Source organism: Sesamum indicum, linkage group LG7 (genome assembly GCF_026168435.1).
Source record: "Sesamum indicum cultivar Baizhima isolate 11 linkage group LG7, ASM2616843v1, whole genome shotgun sequence".
Classification (NCBI taxonomy): Eukaryota; Viridiplantae; Streptophyta; class Magnoliopsida; order Lamiales; family Pedaliaceae; genus Sesamum; species Sesamum indicum.
Genome location: NC_142663.1, coordinates 14,750,716 through 14,772,519, shown reverse-complemented (window position 1 = coordinate 14,772,519; position 21,804 = coordinate 14,750,716). Strand labels below are relative to the sequence as shown.

Sequence of the window (21,804 nt, the reverse complement as noted above, 5' to 3'; positions counted from 1 at the left end):
TAAATTTATATCAACACCGTTCTAAATTAAGGATAAAAAATTATAATATCGTAAAAATTTTGAACCCACAATCCTTACAAATAAAACTTTGAACTCAAACCACTGATCTGTCCCATAAAAATTAATTTATTGACATTCTGTTAATTTATTGAATACAAGATGAAAATGAGATTGTTAAAAGTAAAATGAAAGAAAAAAGAATGGTGAGGATCATTCAATTTGAGAGGTGAGGAGAGAGAGAGAGGTGGCTAAGGAGGAAATGGTTGTAGGAGAGAGTGCAGTGCTCCCACCCAAGTACCATTTCTGTATCATCTCCACCACATTCCCATTCTTCACTTCCATCTTTGCTTCTTCTTTCCCGTCTCCAGCAAATCCAATCTACCCACCAAACAAACCCTATTAATCACATCTTTTTTTCATGTTATGTTATGTCTTAACGTATCAGCATTTGTAAATGCTACACTCCATGTGCAATACATTGTGTAATTGAGTGGTTGATACATACTCGATATATTAAATATGATAGATAAGTATGCAGCAATCGTTCAAACCCAATACAAAACACAATATCGACCATAACATTTATTTGACTAGATACTAGGCCCTTTTTTTTTTAATTGGATTTCCTATTGTAATTCTTGTGCCGGCTTCTATTATATTTCATATATATATATATGCAATATGTATAAAAATTACATTATCTATTTAATTTTTTTTAAAAAAAGTATATATATGGTGTGTGTGTGTGTGTGTGTGTGTGTATATATAATGTAATAGAAGATGCAACAAAAATTAAAATCCAATTTTTTTTCTTATAGGTAGCAAGAGTAAAGGGCCTTGCAAGCTTAGGACCTGTTTAGGTCTCGTGCAAATGATGAAAAATAATTACCTGAACAGTGGGAGAAGCAGCTGAGAAATAGAATGTCAAGACAGAATCCTTGTTGAAATACTTAGACTGGAAAAACTCCACAAGCTGCTCCACTGCTTCTTCCTCTTCCTCTTCATATTTATCAATCTCTGCCAAACGGTCCCTAACTGCACTCTCTATCTGTACTCCAAATTGTGAACCCTTTATCTCCTTAATCACCACCACCCTCACTAACTTATCCACCGGGCCTGCATGTAATATTTTCCATTAATTCCACATTTATATATATATATATATGTATTGAGATTATTGTAATAAAGAATTACTAAAATGTTCTAACAATATTTGGCATTTTTTCAAAAAAAAAAAAAATTAAACAAATAAAGATAAATTCCCAACTTATCTTTAAAATTTTAACAAACCCTCTCAATATTAAGTATAAAATTATCATTAATAGCAACTTATAAGATCCATGATTTTATTATATCCAAATATTTTAAGATTGCATTTGGACTTATGGGTTTAAATTAGAACGAAAAATTTAAAAAATTTTAAATTTAGAATTATTCAAATAAATTCAAAGGATCTTTTCATTCAAATGCAGCCTTAAAAATATTTTTAAAATAAAATTAAATATTTTAAAAGTTTTAAAAATAATTTATAAGATAAGTGAGGTTCATTTAATCAAACACCCTCTAAGCTTGAATTTTCTTGTTAAAAGAAAAGAATACCTGAAATGATAGCTTGAAAGAAGTGATGATCTTGTGTTAGCTCAGCTGCTGATTTTCCCTTCCATTTGTGTAAATGGAACACAATTTGGGGATCCAGATATACTCCTATTGCTGTGAACTTAATCTCGATCGAAAGCATCTCTACTGCTGTAACTCCTGATGCCCAAATATATATATAATTAAAATGCACAAACCCCCCAATATTTAAAAAGTTTATTAAAAATCCTTTTTTTTAAAAAAAAATAGATTAAAAACGCTCCGGTGTTTCTTAAATGTAGCTCAATCGCTCCATCTCCATTAAATATAACTAACGGTATTAATTTTTTTTATAAAATAACTGTTATACCCTTACTTCATATATATTATTTCTTATTTTAATAATCGTTGGATTTTCTCTGATCGAATATTGACCGTTAAATCTAATCAATTAATCTCAACTGTTAAATTTTGAAAAAATGAGAGGTCTAAATTCAACAAATTATTTAACTTAAAATTAAAAAATATTATATATATATAAAACTAACTACCTCACCCACCCTAACCCTTACCCGTGTTGGCCCCCCACACCCACCACTGTCTTCGTCGCGCCATTGGATCCCTGCAAATGCTTTATCAAAATGAGTGAAGTTGGTCTCGTTAAAATCGTATTGAAAAGATGAGTCTGATAGTGGTGATCTGCGACCGAGATTCGACCGGACAACGAGTGAATCAACGACAAACAAGTTCAGCAGTCGTGGCTTGAGCTCAGTTCTCCGATTGACGAAAACTCAAATTGAAGATATAAAAATATTCCTCTTGAAAAGATGATTCGAGTGATACCATTGACGATCGAAAATCATTTGGATGGCGCCGAAAACTTAGAGACAAGTTTTCGGCGAAAAAGGGGCGACGTTCAGTTTTTTTATTTTTTATTTTTTTAATTAATTTTAATTATATTAATTGAATTATATTTTAGTTATTAAGAATATTTTAAATAATTATAATAATTAAATATTTATCTATTTAAGAATAATTATAATAACAATTATTGTAATTAAATATATATTAATTAATTAAAAATAATTTTAGATTTAACAATTAAAAATTATTTGAATTTATATTTAAAAAATATAAAAATAAAATAAAGATAAAAAGGGCATTTTAGTAAAAAGAACACCTAGAAAAAAGGTCAAAAATAGTTAAAAAATACCACCACACACACACACACACACAAAATGCATGTAATGCACCTTCCATTAATTACTAACGGGAGGGGTGTTTTTTACTGAGTTTTACAAAATATAGGGGGGTTTAGCCTATTTTTAAAATAGAAAGAGATTTTAGCTGACTTTTAAAATATAGGGGAATTTTATGCATTTTAGCCATATATATATATATATATACATTAGCTCATTTCATAAATTTCTACTCAAACTTAAGCTATATAAATAAAGCATATATATTGAAATAAATAACATTGATACCCCTGAGCTTAGACCTAATTATAAAAACACCTCTATTTTTTAAAAATTACAGTTATACCCCCTGAACAGGGTTAGTGTAACGTGTTTCATGGAGTGTTTCTGTAAATTCCACCTTACTTTTAATTACAAGTACAAACTCAAGGGGTGTACTTATATTTTTACAAAATACATAGAGCGTTTGTGTAATTAACTAGACCTAATCTCTAAAGGTGTCAATATAAATTGTCATTAAATTTATGTGAGCCTGATATTATTTATGGAGTCCAAAATATGATGGATTTAATCTGTACGTAGAATTTTATGTAATCATCCCTACAAACTTACCAAATGTGGAGGGATTTAAAACTTAGGGATAATTATATTTACACGTGCAATCCTAATTTTGGGAATATTACACAAAAATCAATCAATTTTAAATAATTACATACTTTTTTTTTCTATATCAAGAGAAATTTATAATTAAAATTCAGTGCAAAATACATCATAAAGTGTGCTAGTATAATTTTTTAAATAATAAAAAAATAAGTAAATGCCCAAATTTAGGAGAATTCCATGTAACCATGCCTACAAAACTTACCATGGCCTAGCAAGGACAATGGCTTGGTGATGTTGACTAGAGGAGGAAAAGGGATCTCATCCACCATCACATCCTCAACTTCAGTACCCACTACACCAATTCACAAATATAATTTATGCATAACAAAATATTCAAGTTGAATTACAATATACTCTTATAAAATTTATTATAATTATAAATATTCTTTTATTATTTACAAAATTATAATATTTTTTAAGATTAACGTTTCTCTAACAAATAACCTCCTACAATGAATGGTCTCCACGAGAAGATATTTATTCAATGATCGTTTAGTCGAAAATAATATTTATAATTTTTCGAACAATAATGATATTTAAAATTATGACAAATTTTAAAGAGCTCGTTGTAATTTATTCAAAAATTTAATTTTATTAGAAAATTAGAATAATATAAACATGCACGCATGCTACTCATTTACAACATAATCATAAAAAACCATAAAAAAAAAAAAAACAAGTCAATGGTCTATTGGGTCATGAATACTTAATTGCAAAAAATAACAAAGCAATAAATTATTATAATATCAATTAAATAAAAATGAATATTCTACACTTGAATTCATATTTGTCTACGGGAACTCAATTTTAATAATCAAACTAAAACTTGGTTGATATTTATATACACATTTAATAATTTACTCATAAACCCATACATATATAGCACAAAATTTCTACTAAATATAAAGAAAAAAACTCACTCTTTGATTTGATATTCATCAAGAACTTGGGAGGAGATCTTGTGGGGTGATGAAGATCTAGAGCTAGCAAAGTGATGGTGAATTGAGAAATGTGAAGAATCGGACGGTGTTGGGTTGATGATCATCCAAAGTACATATATAGAGGCGTCGCACTGTAGCATTTCCGAGTTTAGCAGGTGGTCCGCTCAAAGATGGGAGCATAATCACCGTTGGTTTTACCTAACAAAAACACAAATTTCCTACTTACCGTTGATTAACTATCAAACAACACACCGAAATTCTTACTCATATTTGAGGTGCAGTCCTACCAGCATTAATGCATTGAATTCTATCATAACTTGCAAGTATAGTATATTTAGGCAAAAATAGTACTAGGATGGATGATTCTAAAGATTGTTATTGGCCTTGGAAAATAGAGGTCCCAATCTGCACGTGTTTGGTATGAATTTTCATGTTGGGTTTGGAACGATGGAATAGGGTATGGATTTTATAACGGCCCGTCTGTCTCGACTTATTATAATACATTATTAATAAAAAATAATAGTACTATACGTAAATTTTTAAAAAATTCTATATGTATCAAACTCTATATAAGAAATACAAAAAATAAATAATTAGTTGATGAGAAAGTAATAATTTAGATTAACATATACTTTGTCTTATATAATTTATTCTAGATTCAAAATTATGTTAAAATGTTTAAATTTAAATTGATATTATTTATTAAATAAAATAAAATATTAGTTGAATGTATTTTTGTATTATATAATTCATTGTAGATCATAAAGTCATATTATTGGATGAGAAAATGAATGATTTAGATGAAATGGGCAAGGTGGGGTAAAGCAGGGTACTGGGCGAGGTGAAATTAGACAAGGCTGGTCTCGAGTCTGGACAGACCCTCCCCATTGCCATTACAGGATGATCCCTGAAAAGTTATCACATTTTAATTAAAAAAAAAAAAAACCTTATTCATATTTGTTCTAATATGTGATTGACTTTTTTTATTTTATAATAAATTAACTCCAATTATTGAAAATTTAATTTGACTCTCATTTTTGGTAGAGACTATTGATTAAATTAGGCTCGATGTATGATGCGAAGCAGAAATTTGAAGAGAAAGATTCTTGACGAAAATAAATAATAATTATTTGATTAAAAAGCATTAGAGAAAAATGTGGGAGAGTAGAGATAAAAAGAAGAAACATATTAATTGTTTAAACCAATTTCTAGCGGTTCAATTTTCAAAAATTTAAACATGTGTTGATTTCGATACTATTTTGCTACAACCATATATCTTTAGGAAGTTATTTTTACTTTCCCATTTTTATATAAAATTGCCATTTAATTATTTCTATATATTCTTTCTCTAAAATTTGATTCATCATCCATCCATTTGATTCATAATTTATTTACATTATTTAACACTATAAGCTATTTAATTCTCACGATTTTACTCAGAGTGAAACTTTCAACTCTAACGAACTCATTGAAATTTTTAGTTTTTATTATTATGATTTAATTTTAAATTATTGAGTAATTTTATTTTGATTTTGTGACAATACGATACTTATTAATTTTGATAGGCTAAAATTTGAAGTTACCTTTGAGTTTGACGTGTACGGCCCAAAAAAGAGATTTATGAAGTCCAAGCTTAGCCCATCAGACCAAGAAGAAGGTAACCCACTAGAATGACCATGGACCTGACCCAAGAGGAAGGTATGATAAAATACTTTATAAACCACAGGTCCACATTCAAAGCCCAACTAGAATAACCCTGGAGAAGGGAAGCGCCCCCAAGACTCAGGACTCTTAAACCTAGAGGGACTCCCTACAAAATAAAAGTCCCCACATGCATGGAGTTCTTTCCCAAGCAAAGGCGCTAGCTGCAAGGTGATTAGTTGGAGATAAGATCAAATCATGTCTTATTCACACGTATTTTGCCCCCTTTTTCGAGGATAAAGGTGGTGTGCGGAGTCACAGCAGCGGGGGACGCTCCCTCTATATATACAAGTTCAGTCCCTTAATGTGGACACCATTCAGAAGCTGGAAAACTGTTCCTTATTCTTGCTTTAGTCTTAGAATTGCACTCTGATCATAATTTCTTCTACAAATTTCTTAATCACATCTTGATTTTTCATTACCATTTTTTTTTTTACGATTACTTATTTCAAGAACAAGACTAGCTTAAGCGTCGTAGTGCTAACGTATTGTTTTGCAGGTTCCATTTTTCAAGTTTTTTTGCTTGATCGGCCCAAGTCCATCACTAAGGTCCAAGTTTGTCGAACTAAAATACACACATCAAGTGGCGCCGTCTGTTGTAAGTTGAGTTAAAGGCGTGAGTTACCATAAAAAAACCCAGCAATCTCGCAAACAAACAAAAGGTTGTGGAGGCACCTGAAAACAATCAGACTTTGCAGGTCGTTAAAGGAACGTCTCTAATCCCGATTAGTGGAGAATCCGCCCCAGCACTCCCTGCACCAATGCCACCCCCCAGAGCGGTAGATCCTGTGGTCGACCCTCAAGACGAAGTACCTCTTCGAATATCACTTCAGAAATTTTGAACCCACAGTCCTTGTAAATAAAACTTTGAACTCAAACCACTTATCTGTCCCATAAAGGACTAATTTATTGACATATTGTTAATTTATTGAATACAAGATGAGAATGAGAGTGTTAAAAGTAGAATGAAAGAAAAATGGTTGGTGAGGATTATTCAATTTGAGAGGTGAGGAGAGAGAGAGAGGTGGCTAAGGAGGAAATGGTTGTAGGAGAGAGTGCAGTGCTCCCACCCAAGTACCATTTCTGTATCATCTCCACCACATTCCCATTCTTCACTTCCATCTTTGCTTCTTCTTTCCCGTCTCCAGCAAATCCAATCTACCCACCAAACAAACCCTATTAATCACATCTTTATTTCATGTTATGTTATGTCTTAAAGTATCAGCATTTTTAAATGCAATATTTGACGTGCAATACATTGTGTAATTGAGTGGTTGACACATACTCGATATCTTAACTATGATAGATAGGTATGCAACAATCGTCCAAAGCCAATCCAAAACACAATACTGATCGTAACATTTATTTGACTAGATACTAGGCCTTTTTTTTATTGAATTTCCTATTATAATTCTTGTGCCGATTTCTATTATATTTCATATATATATATATGCAATATGTATAAAAATTACATTATCTATTTAATTTTTTTTTACAAAGTATACATGTGGTGTGTGTATATATATAATGTAAGAAGATGCAACAAAAATTGCAATAAAAAATCCAAATTTTCTTATAGGTAGCAAGAGTAAATTGCCTTGCAAGCTTAGGACTTGTTTGGGTCTCGTGCAAATGATGAAAAATAATTACCTGAACAGTGGGAGAAGCAGCTGAGAAATAGAATGTCAAGACAGAGTCCTTGTTGAAATACTTAGACTGGAAAAACTCCACAAGCTGCTCCAGTGCTTCTTCCTCCTCTTCTTCATATTTATCAATCTCTGCCAAACGGTCCCTAACTGCACTCTCTATCTGTACTCCAAATTGTGAACCCTTTATCTCCTTAATCACCACCACCCTCACTAACTTATCCACCGGGGCTGCATGTAATATTTTCCATTAATTCCACATTTATATATATATGTATTGAGATTATTGTAATAAAGAATTACTAAAATGTTCTAACAATATTTCGCATTTTTTCAAAAAAAAAAAATTAAACAAATAAAGATAAATTCCCAACTTATCTTTAAAATTTTAACAAACCCTCTCAATATTAAGTATAAAATTATCATTAATAGCAATTTATAAGCTCCATGATTTTATTATATCCAAATATTTTAAGGGTGCATTTGGATTTATGGATTTAAATTTGAAGGAATAATTTAGAGAAATGATTTTAAATGACTAATTAATTCGAAAAAAATTTGAAATCTATCAATATTCAACAAAATACAGTATAAATTAGAATTTAAAATTTAATTTTTTTTAAATTTAGAATTATTCAAATAATTTCAAAGGATCTTTTCATTCAAATGCAGCCTTAAAAATATTTTTAAAATAAAATTAAATATTATAAAAGTTTTAAAAATAATTTATAAGATAAGTGAGGTTCATTTAATCAAACACCCTCTAAGCTTGAATTTCTTGTTAAAAGAAAAGAATACCTGAAATGATAGTTTGAAAGAAGTGATGATCTTGTGTTAGCTCAGCTGCTGATTTTCCCTTCCATTTGTGTAAATGGGACACAATTTGGGGATCCAGATATACTCCTATTGCTGTGAACTTAATCTGGAGGAAATGTATCTCTATATCTGTAATTCCTGATGCCCAAATATATATATATATGTTAACTCATTTCATAAATTTCTAATCAAACTTAAACTATATACTAAATAAAACATATATTTGAAATAAATAACATTGGTACCCCTCAGCTTAGACCTAATTATACAAATACCACTATTCTTTGAAAAATTACAGTTATACCCCCTAAACAGGGTTAGTGTAACGTCTTTCATGAAGTGTTTCTGTAAAATTCCACCTTACTTTTAATCACAAGTACAAACTCAAGGGGTGTACTTATAGTTTTACAAAAGACAGAGCGTTTGTATAATTAACTAAATACAATCTCTAAGGGTGTCAAATAATTTATCCTTAGACTTAAGTGAGCCTGATATTATTTTTAGAGTCCAAAATATGATGGATTAATTTTGTCTGTATGCCCAAAATGTAAGAAAATTTTATGTAGTTATCCTCACAAACTTACCAAATGTGGAGGGATTTAAAATTTAGAGATAATTATATTTACACATGCAGTCCTAATATTAGGCATGTTACAAAAAATTCAATCAATTTTAAATAATTACATACTTTTATTTTTCTATATCAAGAGAGATTTATAATGTAAAATGAAAATGTGCTTGTATAATTTTTAAAATAATAAAAAAAATGAGTAAATGCCCAAATTTTAGGAGAATTCCATGTAACCATGCCTACAAAACTAACCATGGCCTAGCAAGGACAATGGCTTGGTGACGTTGACTAGAGAAGGAAAAGGGATCCCATCCACCATCACAACCTCAGCTTCAGTACCCACTGCACCAATTAACACATATAATTTATGCATAAGAAAAAATTCAAGGAAAATCACAATCGGATCTTATAAAATTTATTATAATTATAAATATTTTTTTATTATTTAAAAAATTATAATATTTTTTCAAGATTAACGTTTTTCTAACAAATAACTTTCTACAATGAATGGCCTTCCACGAGAAGATATTTATTTGATGGTCGTTTATTCAAAAATAATATTTATAATTTTTTAAACAATGATGTGATATACATAATTATGATAAATTTTAGTGAGCCCGTTGTAATTTATCCAAAAAATTAATTTCGTTAGAAAATTAGAATAATATCAACATGCACATATGCTACTCATTTACAACGTAATCATAAACCCATACATATGTAGCACAAAATTTCTACTAAATATAAAGAAAAAAACTCACTGGTTGATTTGATCTTGATCAAGAACTTGGGAGGAAATGGTGAGGGTTGATGAAGATGTGGAGCTAGCAAAGTGATGGAGGTGTTGGGTTGATGATCATCCAAAGTACATATATAGAGGCGCTGCACTGTAGCATTTCAGAGTTTAGATAGGGCACGTAGCTGCCCACGTGGCCCGCTCAAGATGGGAGCACGAGAACCGTTGGTTTTACCTAACAAAAGCACCCATTCCTACTTACCGTTGGTTGGTTCATAACTAGCATTAAATCACACAAATTCTTATTCGTATTTGGTGTGCAGTCCTTTCAGTATTAATGCATCCAATCCCATTAGAATTTTGGAGTAAAATATATTTAGGGAAAAGTATTATTTTAATCTGTTAAGTATGCCTAATTTTAATTTTAATTCGATAATTATGTTTATTTTTATTTAGGTCCAATAACTTACAAAATTGTTTACTTTTAGTCCTCTGGCAGATTTTCGAATAATTTTACCTCTATGAGTGCATATGGACTAAAACTATCTTTCAAAAGTTGCATAGGGGTAAAATTGTTCGAAAATCTGCCAGAGGACTAAAAATAAGCAATTTCGTAAGTTACTGGACCTAAACAAAAATAGACATAGTTATCGGACTAAAATTAAAATTAGGCATACTTAACGGACTAAAATAATACTTTTTCCATATATTTATGTATAAATAGTATTACGATGTGTTGGGTATTTACAAGACCCATCTTTTTGAACAGATTTCTAACTCAATTATTACAATGATCGTGAGTTTTGAAAATTCTTAAAATTATCTACAAAATAAAAAATAAAGCAGAATATTACAAGAATAGTAAATATAAAACACAATATATTAAAGGAACATAAATAGGCTCAGATAGTCGAGATCCGGAACGGCAAGCACACGGCCACATTAGAGAGAAAAATGCGGGAGAGCAGAGACAGAAAGAAGAAATAGATTAATTGTTGAAACCAGTTTCTAAAAATTTGAATTTGGTTGATAAAATATGTGTTGATTTAGGGAAAAAATACAATTTACCTTTCTGTGTATGAGAAATGAGTAAAAAATTCTCTGTGAAAAAAAATAAAATAAATTATTCCCTGTGCTTTGAAAAATAAAGTAAATTATCCTTCTATCCAAACCTTAGATAGGGGTGTAATTGCTTTATTCTTTAAAATGTATGGGATAATTTGCTAATTTTTTTTTTCTACAGGAATTTATTTGCTAATTTCACATATCATATGGGAGTAAATTACATTTAACTCGTTGATTTAGATACTATTTTGCTACAACCATATATCTTTAGGGAATTATTTTTATTTTTCCATTTTTATGTAAAATTGCCATTTAATTATTTGTATATATATATATATATATGTTCTTTCTCTAAAATTTCATGGGTAAATTATATTTTTTTTTAATCTAAACTATGTCCATTTTTATATTTCGTCATCGAGACTTATTTTTGTATCAATTTACAGTCTCAACTTATGAAATTTGCACTTTGTCATAAATGACTATTGTTTTATTATTTTTTGTCGGAAAAACGTCGCATGTGTATATGTGAAAATTTCACATCACATAACCCTTAAATATCTCATGTGCATTGCATGTGATGTTTTTTTAACAAAAAGTTTAGCTGAGAAATAATTATAAATGGCAAAGTGCAAAACTTTGTAAAGTTGATACGATAAGTTGATATAAAAAGCAAAAAAAAAAAGTTTAGATATCAGAGTATAAAACACAGTCCTGGAACGACAAAATGTAATTAACCAAAATTTGACTCATCATCCTTCCGTTGGACTATTTGATTGATAATTTATATACATTATTTAACAGTAAAAACTATTTAATTCTCACGATTTTCCTCATAATGAGACTTTGAACTCTGATGAACTCATTGAAATTTTTACTGTTTCTTATTATGATTTAATTTTAAAATAAAAGTATTTTCAAATTATTGAGTAATTTGATTTTAATTTTGTGACAACACCTACTTATTAATTTTTATAGGCTAATTTAAATTTACTTTGGGGGTAATGTGCTAAAATGATAAAGTTTAGGTGGTGATGTGCAAATTGTCCTCACAAATACAAAACAAACGAGAATCAAAACATTTGGGGTAATATATTAATTAAATACTTCTGCATGTGCTCAAAGTTATTCCCTATGGATTCACAAGTAACGCTTTTCAGCGCGCTCCTGCTGCAAAATTCAAATCCAAACTCCACATCTCTCTCTCTCTCACACACACACACACAGACAATATTTCCCCTCCTTAATTTGCATATATCAGTTAGAGGGGAGAGAACCCTATTAACACTTTTGACATCCTTTTCAAAATGCGCCATTAAGACAGTATAGTCAATCTTGAATCTTTTCACTCTTTTGTTCTTTTTATTACAGCCCATTCTTGTTTCGTTGTCATTTTGAGTTCAAATTTGTGGGTTTTGTCCGAAGGGTCAGAGCTCAGAATCTTGAAATTGAATTAGCAGATTTTTTTGATTTCTTTTGTGCATTTATGGGATTGTGAAAGTAGGCTAGTAACACATTACAATCAAGAATCTTGAATTTTTTCATCCGTTCTCTTAAGCCCCCAGGGTTTTGTTTTTGCAGTCCCTTCTTGTTTCATTGGTTAAAGCTGGGATTCTGGGTTTAAATTTTGTTGGTTTTCGTTTGAAGGCCAAAGCTTAGGATCTTGAAATTGAATTGACAGTTCTTCCCTTTTTCCTTTATCACTTCTTTTGTGCATTTATGGATAGTGAAAGCAAGTTGCAGAATCAATCTTTAGGGAAGCCTATATCTAACTTAAAGGTTGGATATCTTGAAATTGCACTGCACTGCTTCATATATTAGTTGCTTTTGTTTGGATTATTTCTTTCTAATTTCACATCCTTCTTGGCTTTGATCTGGTAGGCTTCGGTAGGAGAGAAAAGGGGCATTAGAAAAGCTGAAGAAACATCTGAATGTTCTCATAAAAGAGCGAAAATGCATGATCTTGAATCTGTTTCGCGATGTAAAGGTGTGATTTTTGCCTGTTTCTGTAGCTATTGTGTAAATGTCCACTGTGTTATTTGGATACTTGTCTTGATTGTGTAATTTGAAGGTTTTGAGACGTAACATTTGATGTGCAAGATACAAACTTTTATGTGCGTAATTTGGACTGCATCTAGTCCAGTATGTGGCTTTTTATCAGTTTTGGGTTTATTCATATTAAAAAGATTCCTACTTATGATTAATTCTTGAAGCGAATTTGAATCTCCCGTGCAGCAAAAATGAGAGAACTATTCTCGTATTACAAAGTTGCCTTGATACTAAGATGAAATAATTGCGATTCAGTTCGTGCTTGATTTAGGGAAGCGAAATATGTTCCTTTGTCTATTCGATATTGCTTGACAAATTATTTTTTAATCTTTGAAAATTTCGACGCCATTTGCTAATCTCATTAGAGAAGGCAAAATTTCCCATGAAAGAAACTCAAAATTTGAACTTGATGCAGTTCAAGCAGGAGTAAGAAGAAGCAATAGACTGCATCTAGATGTCAACTCTGATTCTGGAGCACTTGATCTTAATGTTAATGCTGATCCTGTTAGCCTTATGGTTGGTGTCGATGCTCCAGCATGTATTAAGGAGTCTAATGAACTTCTTGCCCCTGTGAAGGAAGAAAAGAACAGGGTGTTTGATTTAGATCTAAATGCTGAAGACGTGTCTAGTTCAATCAATAATGATCCCTTCTATCCCTATAAGAACTGTGAGCATTCGAAGTTGAGGGATGATTCTGAGTGTGGAAGTTCTTCAGGTCCGCTGGAAGAAAAAGATTCAATGAGAATTTGGGAAGGGTTGAAGCAAAATAACTATCTGTCTATTCCTTATGGAGCTGTGTCTATGGCAGTACCAAAAACACGCCGTAGAAAGAAAAATAACAATGATGTAATGAAGAAGAAGATAGAACTTGCAAAAAAGGAACAGATTGATCGGTTTGCAAAGGCTGCTGCTCCAACTGGGTTACTCAGTGGGCTAAATCCCGGAATCATTAACCATGTGAGAAACAGGAAACAGGTTCACTCTATAATAGAAGCCCTAGTGAAGTCTGAAAGAACTGAGAATCAACGTTCTGGAAGCAAGCAAGGTAACCAAATCAATGGTGGTGCTCACGAACTCAGTGGATGGGGGTACGCATTAGACATGCATAGTTCAGGGTTGAATAGATCTGCACCAAATCATGGAGATGTCTTGCTGGAAAGAAGGCAGACAGGACATGATGGTTTATTTGCCAAATCAAATTATTTGAAATCTGAGGCCACAAGAAGAAATGATCATTCATATATGAAAGAAACCAGGATTTTTGAAAGAATGTCTTCACAATGCAACATAGAAAATAAAGAAAATGATGGGCTTGCCCTAAAGTTATCATCGTCTGTAACAGTTGCTTCAGAGGGTACTAGCTGTTTGTCAAATGAGGAATCAGGAAATTTTACCAGTGTTACTTCACCGTCTGTTAAAGGTTGTTAAGTTCTTTCCTGCTTTCTTCCTTTCTTGATTTGTTTTATGGTTTCAATATAGGGTAGTTCGAAAGTTTCAGAAAACATTCAGAATGGATTCAACAAAAATGTTTTATAGTAGAAATACTCAAGATACTGCAATATTCTGCTTTGACATCTGAAGATGAATATTCCAGTTTAGTAAGATGAAACTATTCTGACAGACTTTTGTCTGATTTTCAGCTGCTAATGTAGCTTCCCAATGGTTGGAACTTCTGAATCAAGATATCAGAGGACGTCTTGCTGGTAGGAGTTCTCTTTTGAAAAACGAAGGTTTGAGGTATGTGCTTAATGTGAAATAAATTCCTAACAGGAATTCGTCCTTGCTTGCAGCGCTAAGACGAAGTAAGAAAAGAGTTCGGGCTGTTGTAACTACAGAACTTCCCCTCTTAATGTCCAGAGAATTCTCGTCTAAATTGGAGAACAATTCATATACGACAGAGGCTTCAACCCTTTGCCACTTTGACAAATCATCTATTGATGCACATGCTATTAGATGGAGCACTCTCTTTGAAGAGATGGAGAAAGCACTTTCTGAAGAAGAGAGTCATCTGGTGAGTTCGCAATGGTGTTCATATCTAGAAGAATTCATATATTGCAAATTGCATAGTTTTGTGCCTGGTATACTTTTCTTACACCTAATCACATGAGCATTGCATGAGACTGTCATAAAACGTTGTTGGAGTAAATATTCATATGAGTATCCCAAGATTTTGTTTCTTGGTCTCACAAACAATACATCTACACTTTGCACTCTTCTTGGACTTATGTGTATATATTCAGATTGTTCCCATCCATATGTTTTCTACACTCTTCCCCGTGATTCTTTTTTTCATTTTCTGATTACTGTTTTGCCAAGACTGATAGCTGATTATTTCTGTTCTTTAAAAATTATCAGGAAAGTTGGTTGAACCAAGTGAAGGAAATGCAGTTGCACTGTCAAAGGGGTCTTTATAGAAGTAGTTTCAATGATCCTTCACAAGACACAGGTCCAGCAGGAATTAACAACAGGTAAATTTACATCAATAATCTTATTGAAGTCTATACTATAATTTATGTATCTGCAGATTTGAAATGGTATTCGTAGATAGCTACGCAGGCTCAACTGAGATAAGTTGCTATACACGTGTGCGGTTACGCTTGACATCCTAACACACTCTGAAGTCCCAAAATTTACTTCATCTTTTGTTATGATATAATTTGCCTGAAATCAGAATCAAACTTACCAGAAAGCACACAGTAAGCTTAAATGCAATTAATGATGAATGAAGTGACATAATTAGCTAGGTAATCTTTCGGATCCCTTTATTTCAGAGCCAAGAAATAGATTTGCTTTAATTCCTAAACGAAAGAATTTCTTTCAACCCATTTGGTTTTACGGTAGCACTCCACAGAAACTCTCAAGATATTGAATGTTTATACATCATAATCAAACCTTTGTACCAGTTCAGCACAGTTTCAGTCTAGAAGAAGCAGATGCGCATATTACTATTCGTTGCTTTAGTTAGCTTAAGGCAATTAAACATCTGATTTGAAGGCTGGTCATTTGTAGACTGTATAATTGTTTGTCATATACATTCTAATTCAGATTACGAGAAGGCCATAACTCGGAGAAGGATTTATCTGTTAGAGCTGCTGCTGCTTCAATATACTCAACTTGCAACTACTTGTCGAAAATGGAAAACCTGCTCTTTTGCTAATTATCCTGACAGTGATTTGATCTTGACCGGAGAGAGAGAGAGAGAGAGAGATTCCATCCTGCTCAAGTTCTTCGAGTGTTAGCATACAGTAATTAGTTCCTTAGGTAGGGACTAGAGCATGGCCAGGTGATCTCCCCCCCCCCCCCCCACCCCCCATTGTTTTTATTTTTGTAACCATTTAACATTAGATACTGAGTTCATTCAGGTTTTGAACTAGCCTCATTATTTCAGCGTAAGAGCTGAGAATGTGTGTAATTGTTCTTGAAGAATTAAATAAGAATCATAAACTGGCTTCATTTTTCGAACTTCCTCTCATCTTCCATGACTGCAGAGTTTTGTATAACTGTACTACAATTAACTATAATTGCTGGAGTGAGAACAAGAATGTTTTTCAAAATGTCTGCAACATATTTTCTGATGACTAAATCACAAATTCAGAACTCGTATAATCCAACAGTTAAAGACATAGAAATATATATACGCGTCACACACCAAAGAGCAACTTGTGCAAGTGAATTGGTTTGAACTGGTCAGAAGAATTCAGGAAGCATAACACTATATTTCTAGACAATAAACTTTATTTACTCTATTTACAAACTCCAAAACCCAAAACTACAACAAGATGTTCATATTCCTAGCTTTCATGAGATTATCACTAAATTGGCAGGTTTTACATTCTATGACCTCTATACAGTAACCGCCTGTCAGAAATACGAACAGATAAAATTACAACAATGATCCATCATCAGTGTTACTACCAGACTAGATCACTACAGCCAGTTGGGTGTCATCTTGACTGGTGATTGCTTTGTAGGTGGATTATCTGTAACTTTGGCTAGCGAGCGATATTGCAGCTTCACACTTTCAGCATTGTCCAACGTCTTAACTACGTACCTGTCATCAAGAATAAGGTGAACCAAAATAAGTTATTCAGAACTTCTTCTGAATTTCCAAAAGCAATGATATAAAAACAAAAAATACTTCAGGGAGCAAAGGAATAGAAGATTCCAGCAAAACAGTTGCTTTCATCTGTTCCTGCTGACAGTCTTTTACTCGCGCTGTTGTATCACTTCATTGGAGATGAAAAAATTGTGTATCCACCACTATAACCTAGGAACTTATATTGACTGCATTCCAACCAGTTCTTTTGTTGCCTCTCGTTATCAAATCCAGAATCATAAATAGTCTCATGTGGCATGGTGGAACCTTACATATGAACCCAAGGTGTTACAGGACGCCACCACGTCCACAAGCTGTTTTCTTGTAGATGATAATACTCTCTCGATCTCTCTTTTTGTTGTTTTCCTTCTTAACAAATCATAATCACTTTGAGGGTGAAACTAGGTTTCCTTTACAATTAATTCCAACATGTGCATATATGACAGCTAAGAAGCTCTGCTTATATATAGAACAAATATCGGTGACTGTTCAAGAATTTCATCAGTAAGTAAGAGAAAGTTCATTATCATTGAAAGAGGTTTACCATCCATTCAAGCACTGAGTGGTAACAATAGCCTCACGCCCGACAAAACGTTGAGGTGTTCTCTTGTTACCCTGATTCAGTTATTTCATAGTTAGAAATTCCACTTAGGCCATCAACTGGTGCACATGAAAACTTGAAAAATTTGGCAAAACCTTTATGATAACCCGATCAGTAACAGCAAATGGAAACTGAACTCCTCTTCCCCTCGGATGATCTAAAAGCATAGAATCACCAAATGTCACCTTATCCTACACAAGCAAGCAAATGAAACTTAAGTTGGATCCAGCCATATTGTAAGAGAAACTGTAAGGTATAAAAGATCGAAAAAATTAATTGTAAGACCAGATAAAGAAACTATGTCATTTCATAATCATCATATCATTTTATTGTGTTCTTATATGGAGCTCCTGATTTACAGAGGCAGGATCATGGTCATGATGACTAACCCGGTCGTATCTTTCCCTCCTCCTTTTTGATGAATGGTTAACTTGCAACTCTTCTTCTCTCCTGAATGCCTGGACAGCTAGGCGTAGAGCTACACACAACAAAGCCGAAAAGAAGTGACTAAAAATTCAAATAATTTAGATTTCCAGAGGCTGACTGATACTAATGCAGAATGTTGAAGCTATAATATTTTACAAATTTTTAAGAAACTGAGAATTGAAAAGACGTCATAAAACTCTGGTTTTGCATGTATAACAAATAAGCTAAAAAAATTCAATTTATAAAGAAGATTATTCAGTTGCGACTCAAAGATATCACAGGATGGTTGGCTACAAAAACATGTGCAGAAAATGTTGGCATCTAAATCATTGACACCCAATGTACCAGACTGCCTAAAAGAGAGATCAACATTTCCTAGACACACTTTAGAGGACGCTTATGAAGAGAACATGGCTAGTGTTTCATATCCAAGGAATACACTAAAACTAAATTTTGTTTTTTTTCTAAAATTAAGATTATTTCAACTTACATAGATTTGGAGCAATCGAGTCCTCGGACACTGGCTGCGAGCACGTGAAGCAAGCTTTCTGAAAATTAATTCACTAATATAAATGGCAGGTCATGCATTTAATTCATTCAATTAACTCCATTTACAATAATATTGCTATTTCTATAACCAATAAGGACAACATGGAATGAAAAAATCCAACTACAAAGACTGATATCAAATATCTGATTGTCTTCCAGGATAAGAATACCTAACAACAGAACTTCTTTTAGTGGAGTTGGAGAATATCTCAAAAGTTCAGTACAGAAAATTACTATATTCATGTGAAAAATGTTGAAAGAGCAAATGAACACTTGATCAAAGACAAACTACAGAACATATGTCTATTAGCTGGACTATGCATCTCCTTGCCAGCCCCTCAAAGGATTAGTGATAGATGAAATTTTAAAGGATTTTTTGCTACTTCTAATAAAACTTCAATAGATCGGCATGACAAACTATCCACACCAAGGAGTAATATTTAGCTTCTGGAGCTTACCATTCTAACAATTTGTTGTATCCCACCGCTACCAAAGGAATGCCCACAAGTCAATATCATTGCATCTTCCATAAGCATACCACTGCAAAGAGTAATGAGAATGAATGTAAATAAATGCAATTAGTTCGTGTCCCTCTGTAAATAGGCAACTAGAATGCATATAAATAAATGCAATTAGATCTCATTTTGACAAGATCAAGTAGAAGATAACTTTAACAAGACACAATTACAGCTTGATACACGTTACATTATTTTTCACCTCTACCTTTCCCTGCGGAAACATCATATGATGCATATTTGAAGAACTACTCTAATTTTTCACCATAATGGCAGATACCCTGTGCATTTTATTTGAGGAACCAGGGATTGCACTCATTTGCAGAAAAACACAGTTCCTAGTTTGTGCTATATTATGATTACTCCCTATCTCCAAAACATACAATCTCTCTAGGCAGCAACTACCACTGCAAACTACTAAAAATAGGTTCACAACTTGCTTCTACCAATTGAAATACGAACAGCCATATCCTAAACCCTCAATATTTCTTTCCAGGTAAACAAAATTGGCTAATTAATACAGAAACCAGATAAACTTCATCCAACTACAAAAGATTATACTAAGCAACATCCAGTTAAAACCCCAAGTCCCATATTGAGAGTAAAGGCATCGAACACTATGGGAAGCACTTGACCTGAAGTCATAAAAGTTTAGAATAATAAGGCGTGACAGACCATAAAGACATAATAGTTGGAAAACACATACGTGATAGGATCTGAAAGGATGGCCCTCAATGACTCCCCAGAGTCACACAGATAAGAGCCTTCTTTTCTTCCACTAAACCCACAGCCATTCTCCATCACCAAATTATCCTTCTGTCGTGATGAAGAGCTCGGACCTTCTGCCCCGTTCAAGTACTGTGTGTAATACAATTCGCTGCTGCTGGCATTCCTGACTTCACCACTACTATTATTGCCATTATTGCTGTCATTTCCACTCTGCGCCATATTTCCTTCTTTGATTCCTAAGATACAACAGAAAATAAATGAATCGCTGTACAACTCAATTCACTTTCCAAGAGCGCGAAAGAGAAAGATTAAAGCTTTTACTTCATTTAATCACCTAATGCCGAAATGTGTTTCATTTTCTGACTATTACAGCTATCATGATATCTTTCCTTCTGATTACCGTCACTGATTTTAGCGATGGTGACAATATTCTCCAAATTGTTCTCTAGTTCTTCTTCCTCCTCCTCATCGTCGTCATCATCATCGTCGCCGTTATCGTCTTCCTCGTCATCCTCCTCCGACGCCTCGCCGCCGGAGCTACGACTGTTGGCACTCCATTGGTGGCGAAACTGGGCTGCTTGCGGCGGCGGCGGCTGCTGGGGCTGGAGTTGAGACTGAAAATAGTGGTGGTGATCGCGGAAGCTGGCGGTGAGCTCTCGGGTGGCAGCTTTAGTGCAGGGATCACCAGTGGAGGTGGGGTGGCGGCGCGGCGGCTGTGGCCCACAAGCGAAAGCTTCGGAAAAAACCAGCTGAGGATGCTGGTTGAGGCCGTTGTGCATTTGTTGGGGTGGAACCATGCCCAGCTTTTCAGAAGCCATTTTTAGGGTTAGGGATTGAGTGGGAGTTGGAGAGTGGGAACAGGGAAATATTAGGGTCAGTGTTGGGGGTAAAATTAGGGCGCGACGGCGTCGTGTTGGGATGCATTTCAACTTTCAAGTGCGAGTAGTGGTAAGCATGGAAAGGGAATGATGGGGACTGGTCGGGGGGCAGAAGGGCAACGGTCAACTGCCCCTGCCACACCCTTCAATTGCCCAAATTACAATTTTAACCTCATGTGATAGAATTTTAATATTTTTAATCTTTTATACATGTAGTCGCATAAATTCCATAAAATAGAAAATTAAGTAAGTAAAAAAAATTTCAATTTTAAAATTTATTTTAAAAATATCATAAAATAAATAATTAAATATATCTAATGTTCTTATTTCTTGAATTATTTTTAAATTTTTTGTAAAATAAAAAATTAAAAATATTGAAACCCCTATCTATGTGAGTCAAAGTGTAATTTTGCCCCTTGAATTCCCCCGTTTTCTTTTACATTTTCTTTCTTACTTTACCTTTCTTATAATATTATCTTATAATTTTTAATTAATTATTAATTTTTATAAGATGATTTTTTTTAAAAATATAATTTTATTTTATTTATTTTATCAAGAAGATGATAGAAAATAAAAAATAGAATAAATTGGAGGAATTCATCTTAGAATTTTATTTATTAAATATATATATATAGTTGATTAAAGCATTATATTAAATAAACACCAATTAGTTATTATAACACCCTCCCACTTAACCCATAATATATATTTATATTTGTAGGTTTTAAATTATCATTTTATTACTTCTATAAAATATTTTATTTGAGTATGAGATTTAAATATTTTTTTCAAAACTTTTATAATTATTCTTAAATTAGTTACCCTGCATCACTACTTTATATAAAGGGTACTTTTAGTGGGGAAAAGGATTATAAATTCATGCATTTTATATACAATATTTCTGAAGTTTATAAATTATTAAATTATTTTAAAAATAAATTATACTGTTTTGATAAATGGACCTTATAAGGTATTAATGTTAATAAACTGAAATAATTTTAATGTCACTTGTTAAAATCTCAATGAGATGAGTTTGGATGAGAAGAAA

The 21,804-nt window shown here is 32.6% G+C and overlaps 4 protein-coding genes across 8 annotated transcripts; 1 reads left to right on the top strand and 3 right to left on the bottom strand.

Moving 5' to 3' along the window:
* Window positions 1-108: 108 nt before the first annotated feature.
* LOC105166981 (chalcone isomerase-like protein 2) lies at window positions 109-6,893 on the bottom strand. Of its 3 annotated transcripts, none has more exons than XM_020695559.2 (6): window positions 6,755-6,893; window positions 4,358-4,576; window positions 2,148-2,197; window positions 1,600-1,755; window positions 890-1,116; window positions 109-378 (listed from the first exon to the last, which is right to left on the bottom strand). In XM_020695559.2, exons 2-6 carry the CDS (start codon window positions 4,516-4,518, stop codon window positions 211-213), a joined length of 762 nt encoding a protein of 253 aa, XP_020551218.1. In that variant the 5' UTR covers window positions 4,519-4,576; window positions 6,755-6,893; the 3' UTR covers window positions 109-210. The 3 variants fall into 3 exon arrangements, with proteins under 3 accessions (XP_020551218.1, XP_088738758.1, XP_011084820.1); XM_088882632.1 differs by lacking the exon at window positions 6,755-6,893 and adding an exon at window positions 3,640-3,729 and having other exon boundaries at window positions 4,358-4,377; XM_011086518.3 differs by lacking the exons at window positions 2,148-2,197; window positions 6,755-6,893 and adding an exon at window positions 3,640-3,729 and having other exon boundaries at window positions 4,358-4,507.
* Window positions 6,894-6,961: 68 nt separating this feature from the next.
* Window positions 6,962-10,012, bottom strand: LOC105166979 (chalcone isomerase-like protein 2). Of its 2 annotated transcripts, none has more exons than XM_011086517.3 (5): window positions 9,874-10,012; window positions 9,365-9,454; window positions 8,524-8,679; window positions 7,730-7,956; window positions 6,962-7,237 (listed from the first exon to the last, which is right to left on the bottom strand). In XM_011086517.3, coding segments are annotated over exons 1-5 (642 nt in total). In that variant the 5' UTR covers window positions 9,875-10,012; the 3' UTR covers window positions 6,962-7,069. The 2 variants fall into 2 exon arrangements, with proteins under 2 accessions (XP_011084819.1, XP_020551221.1); XM_020695562.2 differs by having other exon boundaries at window positions 7,116-7,255.
* A 2,048-nt stretch (window positions 10,013-12,060) lies between these two features.
* On the top strand, window positions 12,061-16,424 carry LOC105166978 (uncharacterized). The gene is made up of 7 exons (XM_088882631.1): window positions 12,061-12,692; window positions 12,795-12,900; window positions 13,378-14,382; window positions 14,603-14,665; window positions 14,753-14,973; window positions 15,318-15,430; window positions 16,008-16,424. The coding sequence occupies exons 1-7, from the start codon at window positions 12,633-12,635 to the stop codon at window positions 16,117-16,119; spliced, it is 1,680 nt and encodes a 559-aa protein (XP_088738757.1). The 5' UTR covers window positions 12,061-12,632; the 3' UTR covers window positions 16,120-16,424.
* A 198-nt stretch (window positions 16,425-16,622) lies between these two features.
* On the bottom strand, window positions 16,623-20,815 carry LOC105167195 (U-box domain-containing protein 62). Of its 2 annotated transcripts, none has more exons than XM_088882357.1 (8): window positions 20,279-20,815; window positions 19,856-20,114; window positions 19,093-19,174; window positions 18,576-18,633; window positions 18,049-18,137; window positions 17,755-17,850; window positions 17,603-17,673; window positions 16,623-17,013 (listed from the first exon to the last, which is right to left on the bottom strand). In XM_088882357.1, exons 1-8 carry the CDS (start codon window positions 20,694-20,696, stop codon window positions 16,890-16,892), a joined length of 1,197 nt encoding a protein of 398 aa, XP_088738483.1. In that variant the 5' UTR covers window positions 20,697-20,815; the 3' UTR covers window positions 16,623-16,889. The 2 variants fall into 2 exon arrangements, with proteins under 2 accessions (XP_088738483.1, XP_020550900.2); XM_020695241.2 differs by having other exon boundaries at window positions 20,213-20,812.
* Between the last annotated feature and the right edge of the window lie 989 nt (window positions 20,816-21,804).